General features: G+C 32.3%; 1 protein-coding gene across 15 annotated transcripts; it reads left to right on the top strand.

Annotated features, from left to right (window-relative positions):
- The first annotated feature begins 240 nt into the window (after positions 1-240).
- LOC115698871 (uncharacterized) lies at positions 241-3,845 on the top strand. 15 transcript variants are annotated; one of them, XR_009687970.1, is made up of 7 exons: positions 246-660; positions 745-994; positions 1,229-1,486; positions 1,761-2,027; positions 2,716-2,806; positions 3,252-3,497; positions 3,576-3,845. XR_009687970.1 is itself a non-coding variant. In XM_061115877.1 (4 exons), exons 2-4 carry the CDS (start codon positions 2,804-2,806, stop codon positions 3,687-3,689), a joined length of 363 nt encoding a protein of 120 aa, XP_060971860.1. In that variant the 5' UTR covers positions 2,034-2,251; positions 2,716-2,803; the 3' UTR covers positions 3,690-3,845. The 15 variants fall into 15 exon arrangements, 2 of the variants coding, with proteins under 2 accessions (XP_060971860.1, XP_060971859.1); XR_009687967.1 differs by having other exon boundaries at positions 2,716-2,834; XR_009687963.1 differs by having other exon boundaries at positions 2,716-2,834; positions 3,185-3,497.
- Positions 3,846-13,964: the final 10,119 nt, after the last annotated feature.

Here is a 13,964-nt window from a genome sequence, read left to right as displayed (position 1 = left end):
AGCTTGTTATTATAAATTATATCATTATATCTTTATATATTAAAAGTGCCTATCTAACGGCATTTCTTGGTTTAACAGAATATACCTTAAAAATAAAAGAATATTCTGTTAAATTTAACGATGTTAATAGGTTTGATCTCCGTTAACAAATAAACCCAATAATTAAATCCAAAAAATTAAATAATCTTTTTTTAAATTAAAAAAAAAAACGAGAAGATTTACTTATTTATTCAGTTTGTTACAGTAAATTAACTCTCACGTTAAATTAAAACCCTAACTCAATTAGCATATAAATTAGTCTTATCATCACCTTTTGCGTCTCTAAAACTCTCAAATCCTTAAAACTGTAAGCCTAATGGAGGAAGAAGAATAATTGGGGTAAAGAATGAAAAATCGAGAAGAAGAAAAATTAAATCTTTGTCCACTGAGATCGGGATTTGTTTATGGTGGTTCAAAAATGTTGATAGTTTCAACCTTTGCCCACATGAAATCGCAACAATCGAGGCTGCTAAAATCCCAATTCCCACATCGAAAACCCATTTTTTCATCCCAATCGTGAAACTGGAAACCCAAGAAAGCTTCGTAGCGGCATTTATGTTAGCTTTCGATGAAAAAAGCTTGCTTTACCTTAAGCAAATTCTCACTGCAATCATCGAAAAGGTAATTCACCTTTAAAATAGGGTAATATATATTCTTTCATATGTATATTGATACTATATATATAATATCTGGAATCGATCGCAGCAACGAAGAGGGTTCAGCCCGTTCATAGACCTTTGCCCGTTCATAGACCTTTGCCCGTTAAGGAGACAAACCGAAGACCCGAGGAATCGTAGCATCACTGTCGTAGTTTTGTATGCAGCCAGGGAATTCCGGCAACACCTTCATCACCGACAACCACCACGACCCTCTTCCGTCGTTCGATTTCTGTAACTTTTTGGGTCCTATAGAGGGTGCATTTCATCCATGGGAGCTCGCATTTACTCTCTTCAACGTGAGTCACTATATTGAAAATCATACAATACATGACAATATATTTTTGTTTTATTTGATTTTCAACATATACGCGTGAGTAATTGAATTTGTATCTATTTTTCTTAAGCTACTGGTTTTTCTGATATGGTTTTTCTGATTTCTTGCCCATATATGATTGTTCTCATTATCTATTTTTTATCTACTATAGTCATGATATTAGCTATTGATGATGGGATTTCTTTATTTTTTATAGAAAATTTTGAGCACGGCAGCTTTGGGTTACATATCAAGATGATTAGAGATATGGTTGGAATATGATTCTCGACAACATTTCCTATGCTTTGCTCTTTACAGAGAATCTCCCAGTATGCTAAACAGTGACAATTTACCAAATATTGTAAACAAGCTTCAACTCAAAAATGGATTTTATCCCTAAAAGAGTTTGGAATTGATGAAATCCATGTTAAAAGACACTCCATTCTCTATCCAATATCAAGAAGACTTAGACGAGGTTAGCATGTTTAAAATCGCTATCTGTAATTGGTCAATGCTTACTGTAGTTAATTATTTTATTTATATTTTCTATAGTTTCCTGCCCCTGTTTGAGAGAGTAACGGTTGGCATATTTTTCTGCTTTAATTAGCCTCTTGTCGATTATAAACTTCTTTTAATGTTCGAATGGACCTGCTCACCAATCTTTTTGTTTAATAGGAATGACAGTATCACTTATTTGTCCTTATTACTTTCTTTGATAATGTCACTTATTTATTTTTATAGTACAACAGGGTGTGAACCAAGGGTTGAAAAACAGGGCCCCTGTTCTTGGAACTTCATCACTGAACCTTGCAAATAACGTTTCTATGAATGAGGGAAAGGATTTTGGGCTGAAATTAATACCTCTCAATGTCCCAAATCAGAATATTTCACCTATCATGCTCCCTTTCAGACTCAAAATCCCACATCACACCACCATTGGCCTCTACGACTTTGATCCTTGAAAACAGAAAGGATTTCGATTCCATTTGCCTTTGTCACTAGCAAAATTATTAGAGGTATTTGCTATTTTTTTTCTCTTCAGTGATTACATTTTCATTTGGTAAACATTGCCATCATGGAAGAAATATTATCTACAGACAAAGTGGTAAACATCATATTTTTCAATTACAACTTCACAAGAAGATGTGCAATTTTCTTACTTTTCTTTCCCCATGTATATGATCAAATTGTGGAGAACTATTGCAACTAGAAAGGCATTTCAATTGGCTATTGGGGACGAGTAAGATTAAGAATTATTTCTTCCTCTATATATTGATGCATAATTGTCAAGAATAAGTATTCATGTTCTCTCTTTCAATGCACCGAGTTGAAAGAAGTAAGTCTTGAGGGAGTAAAGAGTAATCGGTATTAGTGTTACTTTTAATTTTTAAAACTAAAAGCTTTTTCTAAAATACCTTATTTTATTTAGATATGCTATCGTTTGCATTAGATTGTAAAACTATTATATATGTCAGTCTTATATTTGATTCTTTCTCAAGTATTTTGATTCAACATAAATAATTATGTCATTTTGCTTTTACTATTTTGAAACATTTTCAATTATTTTTTAATGGTGGCACTTAAGAAACATTGATCATGTTACATGAATGTATCTTCTAAGACTAACTCATCCATATAGGAACATTTAATTTTATGTTAAGAATTGGGTAAACTAATATAAAACTTATTATACGTGCAATGTAGAACCATCTTTGACTGCAAACCTAAATGTAGTTGGAGGAGGTTAAGAGTTCGTACAATGTAGAACCATCTTTGACCAAGGAGTCTTCTGATGGTGAGACTAAAAAAGATAGGCTTTGAAGGTGACAAAGAGTTTATTACATTGTTAAGCAAACAATAATTCATTAATGATATATGAATTTACATTTGGGAAGCATTGTTCCTTAATAGTTGCATGATTGTATCTTTATCAGGCAGCAAGACCCATTTTCTTCTTTTTTTTTTTGGAAAAAAAAAAAGAAATTTGAAGCTGGGCTCCTCGCCTTACCTACATTATTCGATGAGAATATGCAGTGTTTAAATGTAGTTCATTTGAAAATAAATACATAGATTATCATTAGTCTTTCCTTCTAAATCTTCTCATGGTTTATAATAGATGCTTAATGACTTATTTTGATATAATTTTCCTAATAATTCATTTGATAAAATATAGTAAATAAATAGGAAGAGGAAAGATTCCAGAGACTGTCCATCAAAGTTTTGCTTTTATTTTCAAGCAGCGGAGAGAGGAGCTGGAGAGTGACAATGATGGATTGACGCTCAGAAGACGATTTGAATTAGATGCTACATTAAACATTATTAAAGAAGTAGAAGCTCCGAATGTCAATGAATTTGGCTATGAGGAAACATATTCTGGTTTGACATCTCAATTATGTGATTTGGAATCTGGTGAAGACTATTTGCTCCGAGTGAAGAGTTATATAGAAGCTTCAACCCGAAGACACAAAGAACATATACAAGTTGAGGTCGGTGTTTTTTATTTTTGATGTGCTTTCATTAGTTGAGAACAGGCACTTATAAGTTTTGTTTTCTTTGTCCTGCAGCTTAGCAAAACTGATGCAAAGTTAATGCGAAACATTAATATCATGGAGCAGTTAAAACTTAAGCTTTGCTCTTTGCTGTCCATGATTATCACTCAATATTATTGCCTCTTGTGAAGTCGTACCTGAGGGTTTGTATTCATTAAAAATTTATAGGTTGAAACTTTAACTATATTGAAACTTTAACTAATAATTCTCTTCCCCTGTTTTAAGATCACATTTTTTTCATTTATTTTCGTAATATAATATTTCCTCTAAATTTTTCAAAACAAATATATTGATCCTTTTAATTTTCGTCAAACCAAGAGTAAATGTTAAAAGTCATATGTTGTTATGACTTATCATAAATTATTTCATCACATTAAGGATAATTATTATATGAGTATGAATAAATTGAGATAAACTTACTATTTATTATTAATAATATTGTGTATATCATAGGTTTATATACGCAATTATGACATTCTTAACAAGTTTACTTCTTAAAACAATTATGACATTCTTAACAAGTTTACTTCTTAAAACATATCGTTACAAAGTTACCGAATTTTTAAACAAAAACGACTAGAGCTTAAATAAAATTAATATTTACGTGGCTCGCCACGTAACTTTCATCTAGTATATATAACAATAGAAAAAGTTGCCGAGGGAATTTTCTCAAAGTAAATAAAATTATTATCCAACACTAAATAAGCTTGTTTTGTGTAATAAGGCATGATTAAACATGGAAATTAAGAGATTATTAGTACTATATGACTAATTAATTAGTAAATTATGATTATATCTACTTTATTATGAAAATAAGTCCTATATTAAAAATAGGAATTTATGATATAATTTTTCAATTACGGAAATTGTTATACATATTGTTTAGACTATTTATTAATAAACAAGTCGAATTCACGTGGCATAAATAATAAATCTTATAACAAATGTATAGTAGAATAGGTTAAATAAACTCAGGACTCAACCCATAAGGTGATATAAGGATCACAAGGTTCATGAAGTGAGATATTTTAACGTTATCGGGGTGTGATTTCGATAAACATTCAACATCTCGTAATACAAAGATCTTATAGTTAGTCGTAATACAAAGATTTTGTGGCTGGTCGTAATACAAAGATCTTGTACCTGGTCGTAATACAAAGATCTTGTACCTGGTTGTAATACAAAGATTTGGCATCTCGTTAGATTACACAGTTAGGAATGCATCTCCTTGTATTACACAGTCAGGTATGCATCTTCTCGTATTACACAATCAAGAATGCAACAAATTTAGTATTCTGGGCAGTGACGTGGACAAAGTGCAGTAAGAGTTTTTTTTAGCTGAGTCGGTGCAGAGGTGGCAATCACTTAAATCTATGCCTGCTGGTTGATATGAGAATAAGAAACAGGGAGAACCAATGGGCCAAAAGGGAGTTGGGATTTCTAATTGGGGTAAATGAAGTGTACCCTAAGAGAATAAAAGAAAGAAAAAGTACCAGGCACCATATTTACACACACATTTTTGGAGCTATCATTAATGGAGGAAATAGTTGCAAGAATTTAGGGCACTAAAAATCCAAGCAAGAAAGAGTGAATTCTAAAGTGAAAGAAGGACTCGAGCTCCTAGCTTGTCTCCCGACCACGGGGTCATGAAGGCAACTCTGTTGAGGCATCCGGAATGAACTCTAGATTGTCTCAGGACAACGCACTGTGTGAGTGTTCATTCAGAGCATTATAGTGGCTACTTCCCTTAAAGTAGTCTTCAGCTGGATCATAAGTGTGAAGAGAATTGAATTGGTTGCTCGAGTTTAACTCCTCTCCATGTACTCGAGGGAAATATTCATACTGTTGGCCATCGGTGCCACGATCAACGTAACGACATAACTCGTCCCTTTCATCTCGTAGCCTTCGATTTCGAAGTAGCATATACTACTACTTCTTTTAGCTTGAGAAGCAGATCCTACTACTTCTTTTAGTTGAGAAAGACTTGGTGGAGGAGTCCTGTTGGTTCTCTCATTGTTGCGAGGCCGTTCAATATTAAGTAGAGGGCCCATTTTGGCATCCTCAAGCTTGAGTCCTTTCGGGCTCATGCTCGAAGGTACCTTCCCTCAGGGAGGTCTCCACGCCTAGTGTTTGCTAAGTGCTTGCTCGATTACCAGGTGTAGTGGTGGCGTTCTAAGCATTAAGGGTTTTGCCTTGAGCATTAGTCCCCATGTGACCAATTTGTTGATAGGGAGTCTCTTTCACCAACTCAGAAATACCTCTACGTGAAGTAGTTTCGCGATTAGAGTGATAAGTTTTCTAATCCGTTGAGACAGATTAGCTCTTTGCTGTTCTTGCTCAATGCGCTGGCTTTCGATGTTCCTCTAATTTTCCACGAACTAGTGTTAAAAATTGTTCATGTTGCTTATTGAGAAAGTCCCGCAACTGTTGTTGTACTTCAGGCACATTTTGGTTGAGTTGAGCGACCTGAGGATCGGGCTCCCCATGGCCATCTTTCAACATACTTACGACTATGTGGGTCAATGAGTTGCAAGATTTGAAAGAACTCGTTATCTACCTTTTCCACTTAACTCATTCTTTCTTGCTATTCACTTGCCTCGTTTATCTCAGCCTAGTCATGAGGATTTAACTTGTAATCATGTCATTCTCGTAAATTATTGTACTGATAGTACCCCACGAGGTCATCACATCTTTTAAATAGCAACTTATTCCCGAGGCGGGATATTCTTTCATTCCTCGCATTTATTGTCTCCTTCATTCTTTTAGACTTAAATGAAACTTGTCATGTCCATATTTAGTACTCAAAATATGAGCATAATAATATTCCTTAAATTAAATTAAACTATATAAAGTAGATACAATAAAAATTAATTACTCTAACCTTTAATCATTGTTAATTTCACCTTAATTATTTATTTCTTTGTTTTTCTTAGTAGAAATATAACATATTCTTTTATTTTTATTGTCACCAAATAGAATTAGAAATTCAATTGTTTGGTAATTAACTACAGTCTTTGTGGGGTCGACCTCACTCTTGTGAGTTTATTACTTATAAACGATACGTATACTTTCGTGTTGGATTTTTCATAACAATAAAGTTATATAACAAACTTTTTTATTTAATCCTTTGAAATAAAAGATTATATTTAATTAATTCAAAATTTATAATTTGAATTCAAATATAAATATCATATAACTGATTAGGAGTGTTCAAAAATCGATCCAATCTAATGACAACTGACCGATCCAATCACAACTGACCGCCAAACATTGGATATTTAATTGTGATCGGATCGGATTGGATGTTATTTTTGAATATCCAATTGGATCGGATCGGATGTCGGATGAAGTGTCTAAAAATCCAATACATCCAACATCCAACTAACTAATTAGTATTTTCATTTAGTTTGGATGAGTAATTAGATTTTATAATATTATACGTAAAATATATACGTATACATAAAAATTAACATTAAAAATTTACTCTTTTTTTCTTGGATTGCATGGATCCAGTCTAATCCAGTACATATTGGACCTAAAATATTGGATGGATCCGATCCGATCCAAAAATACTAGTATAAAATATTGAATAAATTCAAATTGAACCAATAAATATATATGAAATGTATCCAATGGATAGAACCGATCCAATTCATGCAACATCCAATGAATGTTGGATCAATTAGATGACTGAAATCAATTGGATCGGATCGGATAGTAAAATCTAACATCCAATATATATGGATCGGATCTGGATGGGCCTAAAAACATTAGATGTGATCCAATGAACACCCCTATAACTGATTAATAAAAATCAGCCATATCCTTTTATTTTAATATTATAATTAAATAATAATATCAATAATTCAATAAATAAAAGATAATTAATTAATTTAATTTGATTTATTTTAATAATAAAATAATTAAACAAAATTATTGTGGGCCATATTTTAAGGTCCAAAATTAATTTCTCAATTTTATCACAAATAATATTTATTGTTTATTATACCAATAAATAATAATTAATTAATTCTCATTAATATCTTATTGCACTAGGATTAAAATGAATATTATTTTTACTAAAATAATATATTTATCTCTTTAATATTATTAAGAATAATATTATATTTAACTATTTAATATAGTTTTATCAAATTAAATTAAATAGTTAAATACTATTTCATTACACAATTCATAATTATTATAATGATTCAAAGAAATAATTTTTACAAATTAATATTTTGCTCTTGACAATTTATTTGTCATAGAAATTACTTTTTACTCAAATTTTATCATCAAATTAAACCTTTCCCTGTACAGTTTTGTATAGAAGTGACTTGGGGACCATGAACGCATATTTTGAAGCTCCAATAAACACTTAATTATTATCGATCTCATCAATATAATAATTTGGTTTATTAATTCTATAATTACTCCACTATAAATATTGAATTGCACTATTTGACAACATAGAATTATATTTACAGAATTCTAACTAGTTGCCCATTGATATAATCAATATAAGTAGTTCTCTCTATAATTATTAGTTCATAATTAGAGTTGGTCAAAATAACTTCTTCACCCTTCAAATTATCTCTTGGTTCCTTATGTACCATTAATTCAAGGTGAACAGTTAATTTATAACTTATTGTAGATTTGGATCCAATTGTTCGTACTCCTAGAATTAACACTATAAGAGAACTAATATTCGATCTTCTTGAAAAGCTTGGATTCTATTATTTTATAATATGTTCCCAGCCACTCATGTTATTAAGCTCCCAAAATAGAAGTTGTAAGACTCATCTTCTCTGAGAAACTTTAACGAGTGAATCAAAGAACTCAATGAACAGAAATAGAAGTTTATGTATACTTAGGATTCATACTAATCTACGAAGGATCATCGTTGTGATATGAATTACTATTTCATGGTTAACACCATGTTAATGAAAGATGTTATTACATATCGATCCAGTCATGTATAATCAAATTATATACAGCACATTGACTACATATCTATTCACATATGTGTGCCGAGTCAAAATTACACATACTAGAGTATAGTGTAAAGTAAATCGTACATAGTAGTTCTATATTAAAAATCCCTTTACTTTAATACACTACCGACTAGTTTTACTCATATTGTATAATCTTAATTCTCTTGTACATTCTTACAAGATTATACAATTTCCATATGAATAAAAATTTTTCAGATCTTTATCAATTATACTTCTAAAATTAATGTATCTGTTTATCTTATAATTGTATTTCATATATTCTGTAATATAGCATCTATTAATTACTTGCTTTTAGGGCATAAATCTCAACATATAGGCCTAATAATATTGGATGTGGTCTAATGAACACCTAACACCAATGTCAACCTGCGCGATGGAGCCCTATTTTAGCCCTCGAAATGATCTCGTTTGCTTTCCAAGATCACTTATATCTTCGTTATTTTTGAAAATAAAAAAGATGCACAAAACACTTTTTTATAGAAAATATTTAGAATTGGCCCATGTTGACAAAATGTCAAAAACTTGGCACTGGGACTAGGCCACAGGTCAACCTGGTCGCTAGGTCCTAGTTTTGCCCACCAGATGATCCTATTTGAACACAAAAAATACTCATATTTTAATTGATGACGTACGAAAACAGAGAATATGCCCGAAAGACTTCTCGAAAGAAATGTTTTGTAATGGTCCAACAAGTTGACAATACGTAAACCTAGGCACTGGGACCTGGCACTAGGTCAACCTGGGCGTTGGGTCCCAGTTTTGACTCCTAGATGGCTCCGTTTTTTCCCCAAAAGAACATGTATCTTGATTGTTGATAAAAACAAATAATATGCCTCGAAGACTTTGTTGGGTTTTATGCCCTAAATAAAGCTCATTTCATATAATCAGATTTACTTATTAATAAAGATCAGAAATAACATTTTATGTTGCATGGTTCACATAATTTATTTCATGATTATATATATATAATGTATGAATTCTATTTAAGTCCAGAACATATGAATTTGTTAATGATTATAGTGTTGTCAGCACAGTGGAATATAATCTTAATTATATGTTCGAAAGTTTGTTCCGTGATTTGTCAGAACACTGGATTTAGACTGACATGGTATAATCAGCGATAGGTATTCTTACACCTTGAAAAAGTGTTATGTCCTTTCCAGGACATTGGCAAAATTTACCAGTATCGGATGTATGGAGTATACATTGGAAGGGACCGATATTGAACTTTGATTAGATATATTAGAATTTACCGTAATATCTATTCAATTCAATATCACTTGTTGATCCTAGATCAAATGATCTTAATCCTGATATGATTAGGTTCAATCTCAAGAGTGTTATTCGTGTTCTTTGATTTGTTAGTTAAGCCTACTTTTGGTTCAGGGTGATACGTACATTTTGGGAACACGGTAGTGCAATTGAGTGGGAGCGCTAACATAAATATGGAATCTATAGCTTCTATCTGGCGAATACAAAGTAAAGGATGATTTCCTTCGAGCTTAACCAAACAAAAATAAATGGTGGAGTACTCATTTCACTTAGCTGAAATATCATTTATACAGGGTTAAGTGTTTTAAGGATAAAATACATTGTATGGTGTTACGATAATTTAATCCCTTTACAGTGTAAATCATCTATATAGAGGATCATTGATTAAATTAGGATTATAACAATGGATAACTAATGACGTATCTATATCGTGGAGCATATAGAGCGTTTTATATGACTGAGAGTGCAATTCCAAGTTCTAAGAGTGGATTCAATAAGGAATTAATAAGTTAGGGAATTTACTTGGTAAATTCGGTTCGACTTATTGGAAGCTCGGTTATATAGACCCATGGTCCCCATACTAGTTGAGACCATACTGCTTGTAAGACTCAGTTAATTGATTTTAATTAATCAATTATAATTCTTAAGTTAGACTATGTCTACTTTATGAATTTTCACTAAGCAAGGGCGAAATTGTAAAGAAAAGAGATTCTAGGTTTATTTATTAATTAAGATACTTTATATGTCTAAATTAATAAATATATTAAATGGAAATATTATTTAATAATTATTTTTAAGTTATTAAATAATTAGAATTGGCATTTAAATGGTTAAATTGGAAAATTGGCATTTTTGAGAAAATGGGAATGGAAAATAACAAAATGGAAAAGTTGCAAAGTGAGGCCCAATTTCCTTATATGGGCCGCCCACTATGCATAGGCTTTTACCATTTTATTTTTTCATTATTTTAATGCCACACAATTCTAACCTAAACCTAGAGGGCATTCTATAAATAGAAAGTGTTGGCTTCAGGAAACTAATAACTTTGCACATTGTTTCCTTCAGAGAAAAGCCAAGCCGCCCCTTCTCTCTCTTTTCTTCTCTCTACAATTTCGAAACCCTTGAGTGAATGAGTAGTGCCCACGCACATCAAGTGGTACCTCAATCATAGTATGTAAGACTATGGAAAATCAGCATCAAAGAAGGAGAGAAGGAGATCCAGATTCAGATCTTGATTATGCTCTACTACAGAAAGGAATCAAGGGCTAGAGATCTGAATGGAAGGAGTCATTATATTCCGCTGCACCCACTGTAAGGTTTTCTTAAACTCTTATGTGTTTATTTCATTGTTTTAGAATTCATATTAGGATGTTAATAAAACATACTTGGTAGTAAATCTAGATCCTGGTAAAATATTTCCAACAGACTTTGTCTAAACTATTATTGGAATGGCCCAGGGATACAACATTTTAACTTGGGCGTTGGGATTTAGCACTAGGCCAACTTGGGCGCTGGGACCAATTTTGGCCTCCAGGTCGATTCGTTCCCGAAAGCACTTGTTTTCTCATTTTGGATGATGAAGAAGAAAATGCTCAAGATACTTCTTCAGTATTTTAGTTGGAAGCGCCCTAGGTTGACAAAATGTCAATCTGGGCACTGGGTGCATCAGCAGGAGGCTTGGGCACCCAGTGCCTGGGTGCTCCAAATGAGAAGTGTTCAGATTCTGATTACAATGCCTCTAATATGTTTGTGACAGGAGCTCTAAATGAGAAGGGTACAAAGGTTGTGTCATTTTCCCTAAGACGGACCCGAAAATTGGAACCCTAGTCAGGAATGTAAACTTGGGCACAAGTTGAAAACTCTAAGCGCCGGGTTGACTTCCAGGATGTCGTTTCGTCTTTTTTTTTTTAGTTTCTAGGCGTCAAACTTGGATTATTCATCTTTTTCGTTCAGAATACTAAATGATGGTGAGTTGGAAACAACTTGGCTGGATCCAAACACCCATTCTGGAGTTCCGAGAGTCAACCTGGGCAGAGAGCTAAGACCCCTCCCAAATCGACTGCTATATGACTCAGAACTACTAAACTTCGTAAATATTTTACTTCTTATCACGTGTCAAACATTGATGTCTACGTCACCAGGGATAGTTTTTAGGTAAATAAACACCAATTCTTGAACATATTTAGGAATAAGGCTCCCATTTTTCAAGCTAATTTAACCCTAGTCTTAAGAAGGGCAACCAAACCAATTTTTCTAGCTAAAATAAAATTCCATACTTCAATTTGTTTGTTATTTTGGTTCAACCCTCTTACATTCAAAAGCAACACTTAATTATCCATTCACTAAAGGAGGAGCTCCCCTCCTATAGTGACACCAACTCCTTTCTCATTCGCGCTCCTAAAATCTCAAAAGAATTGCTAATTTTTTCAAGTGGAGCCTCATGTTGAACAACATGACCAACACTTTGCTTACCCCTACCTAACACTAATTGAAAGCCCCTCATCATCAATGACCCTTCCCTTCATCTTTTTCTTATGGTTATTCCTTTTTAGAACACAAACTACTTTCCCTTTGTTTCTTGCAAGCAGCGGCTTCATTAGAGATGGAAATGGGACGGGTAATGTGCAGTGAATGCATCATCCACCACTTTCCCCGCTACCCATTTATGCCCCCCATATCTGCCCCATCCCCGTTTAAAACCCAATAAATTCGAATAGGACCAGTTATGAGGAATTTGTTGGGTGCCCAAGATGAAAAAAAAAAGTAATAAATAAAAATAAATGTCAAAATAAATTTTTTAATTTTAAATCAAACAAATATTAATTATACTTCATAATCTATATTCATAATCCATATAAGATAAAACATATACCTCAACTTTCAAAATAATAAAAGATATTATTATTAAAAAGTATTTTATAACGTAATAAAAAATGAATAGTCAATAAAATTAACATACAACAATCAATATTTTATTATTATATATAGGATTTATTTTTCAGTTTTAACTAAAAAAGTAACAATATGACAAAAAATACTTTCAGCTAGCTAAAACAAATTACATCCATACTATAGTAAAATATTTATCCTGGTGTATTTTTGTTGTTTTTCAAATTTCTAATGGTGAATTTGTTCATATAAAATCATAGAGACATGTAGATAGAGTTACGTACGTGGAAACACTGTTCTGATTTTAATGTTTCACAACAGTTACATTACAGTTGCATAAATATTTTGCTAACAGTTATTTCTTCTGATTGAAACCTTCGTCTGATACAACCTTCGGCCAACCACGTACCCAGCAATTACTCAGAAACTTTCGTCTGATTGAAATCTTCATGTGATGCAACATTCGGCCAACCACCTAGTAACCACACCCTGTAACTATCGTCTAATTGAAACTTTCATCTAATGCAACCACCGCGCAACTACGCAGCAACCACCCTGCAACCATCGTCTGATTGTGTAAGTGATAGTGTAAGTGGTATTTTGGTAATTAAAATCACATAAAAGGTATAAATGTTGTCTTTACCTTATGAAGGTACTTTTATAAATAAATTGTCAATTTATATTTTCTATGTAAGAATTCCTTATATATATCCTTTAAAACTATAAATAAAGACTATATATACTGAGATTTAATATGGGGTGACTAGTATTATTCTCATACTCTCTTGTTTTCGGTATTAAACTCATTCCTCACCGCCACCGCATTACCTGCCAAGTCGGGAAAATCCCGCTCGATAAGGGGCGGGTTCCCGCGGGTACCCATCCCCACAGATTAAATTTTCATCTACAGGCCTCATACCATAAATAAAATAGCAAGTAAACCACAACAAATATGCAACACAGCAATGAATGTTGTTCGTAAACATTTATACAAAAATTTAAGTGTCACAAAATACACTATTTTAAATAATGCCGCTACTATATCTTAAAAAATTATATTTAATGTTATTGTTTTCAGGCACCATACCTTTTTTAAACTATAATTTTGAATGATTTTTAGAAAAGTTAAAATTTATTTTAAATTATTGGTATGAGGCAATTAAAAGGGGCCTGTTATATATTTATTTATTTATTTTTGGTTAAATCAGCAAGTGTGGTGAATTTAATC

The sequence above is a fragment of the Cannabis sativa genome, chromosome 5 (assembly GCF_029168945.1).
Source record: "Cannabis sativa cultivar Pink pepper isolate KNU-18-1 chromosome 5, ASM2916894v1, whole genome shotgun sequence".
Classification (NCBI taxonomy): Eukaryota; Viridiplantae; Streptophyta; class Magnoliopsida; order Rosales; family Cannabaceae; genus Cannabis; species Cannabis sativa.
Note: the sequence above shows the minus strand (reverse complement) of the source record. Positions and strands in the feature narration are given on the sequence as shown.

What these genes read in the sequence shown, in the direction of transcription:
- LOC115698871 (XM_061115876.1), top strand. Translation starts at nt 2,804, where the DNA reads ATGGTGAGACTAAAAAAGATAGGCTTTGAAG. An exon ending in AAAAAAGATAGGCTTTGAAG is followed by an intron (nt 2,835 to 3,195) that starts GTGACAAAGAGT and finishes GTAAATAAATAG; the next exon opens with GAAGAGGAAAGATTCCAGAG. An exon ending in AAGAACATATACAAGTTGAG is followed by an intron (nt 3,498 to 3,575) that starts GTCGGTGTTTTT and finishes TTTGTCCTGCAG; the next exon opens with CTTAGCAAAACTGATGCAAA.